The 563-nt window shown below is 62.0% G+C and overlaps 1 protein-coding gene across 1 annotated transcript in view; it reads right to left on the bottom strand.

The window, feature by feature from the left end:
- Positions 1–55: 55 nt before the first annotated feature.
- The window catches only part of POU3F4 (POU class 3 homeobox 4), a 16,105-nt gene continuing 15,597 nt past the window's right edge, over positions 56–563 (bottom strand). Inside the window, exon 2 of the mRNA XM_014954928.1 lies at positions 56–557. Coding sequence (XP_014810414.1) covers positions 234–557 — 324 coding nt within the window. The 3' untranslated portion in view covers positions 56–233. The remainder of the gene's footprint in view (positions 558–563) is intronic.

Below are 563 nucleotides of genomic sequence, written 5' to 3'. Positions count from 1 at the left end.
AGTGGAGACCCAAAACAAACCTTGTCTGCGAGTAAACACCGGGTACTGATCAGCGGAAAAGTCGGAGAGAGAGAGGAAAAAAAAAAAAAAATAATAATATATTGCCCAGGCGGCGAGCGGCGAGCCCCCGCACCGCTCCGCGCTCTCCCGCCTCTCGGAAACCATAAGTTAAAGCCCCGGCGGATAAAAACTCCGCGCTGCCCGCAGTCCTGCCTGCCCCCCCCGGCCCCCGGTCAGAGGTCGTGGCAGGCCGTGTCCGTTTTCACGCCGTGGGAGTAGACTTCGTGCTGCGGCTGCTCCCCCGGCGGGGTCATGCGCTTCTCCTTCTGCCGCCGGTTGCAGAACCAGACCCGCACCACCTCCTTCTCCAGCTGCAGGCTGTCTGCCAGCGAGGAGATCTCCTGGGCGGCCGGCTTGGGACACTTGAGAAAGTGCGTTTCCAGCCCGCCCTTGACACTCACCTCGATGGAGGTCCGCTTCTTCCTCTTCCTCCCCTGCGCCGCGATCTTGTCGATGCTGGTGGGGCTGCCGGTGGAGGAGTCGGCCTCCTCCAGCCACTTGTT

Source organism: Calidris pugnax, unplaced genomic scaffold (assembly GCF_001431845.1).
Source record: "Calidris pugnax isolate Ruff unplaced genomic scaffold, ASM143184v1 scaffold38, whole genome shotgun sequence".
In the NCBI taxonomy this organism is placed as follows: Eukaryota; Metazoa; Chordata; class Aves; order Charadriiformes; family Scolopacidae; genus Calidris; species Calidris pugnax.
This window is presented reverse-complemented; position numbering and strand designations above follow the sequence as displayed.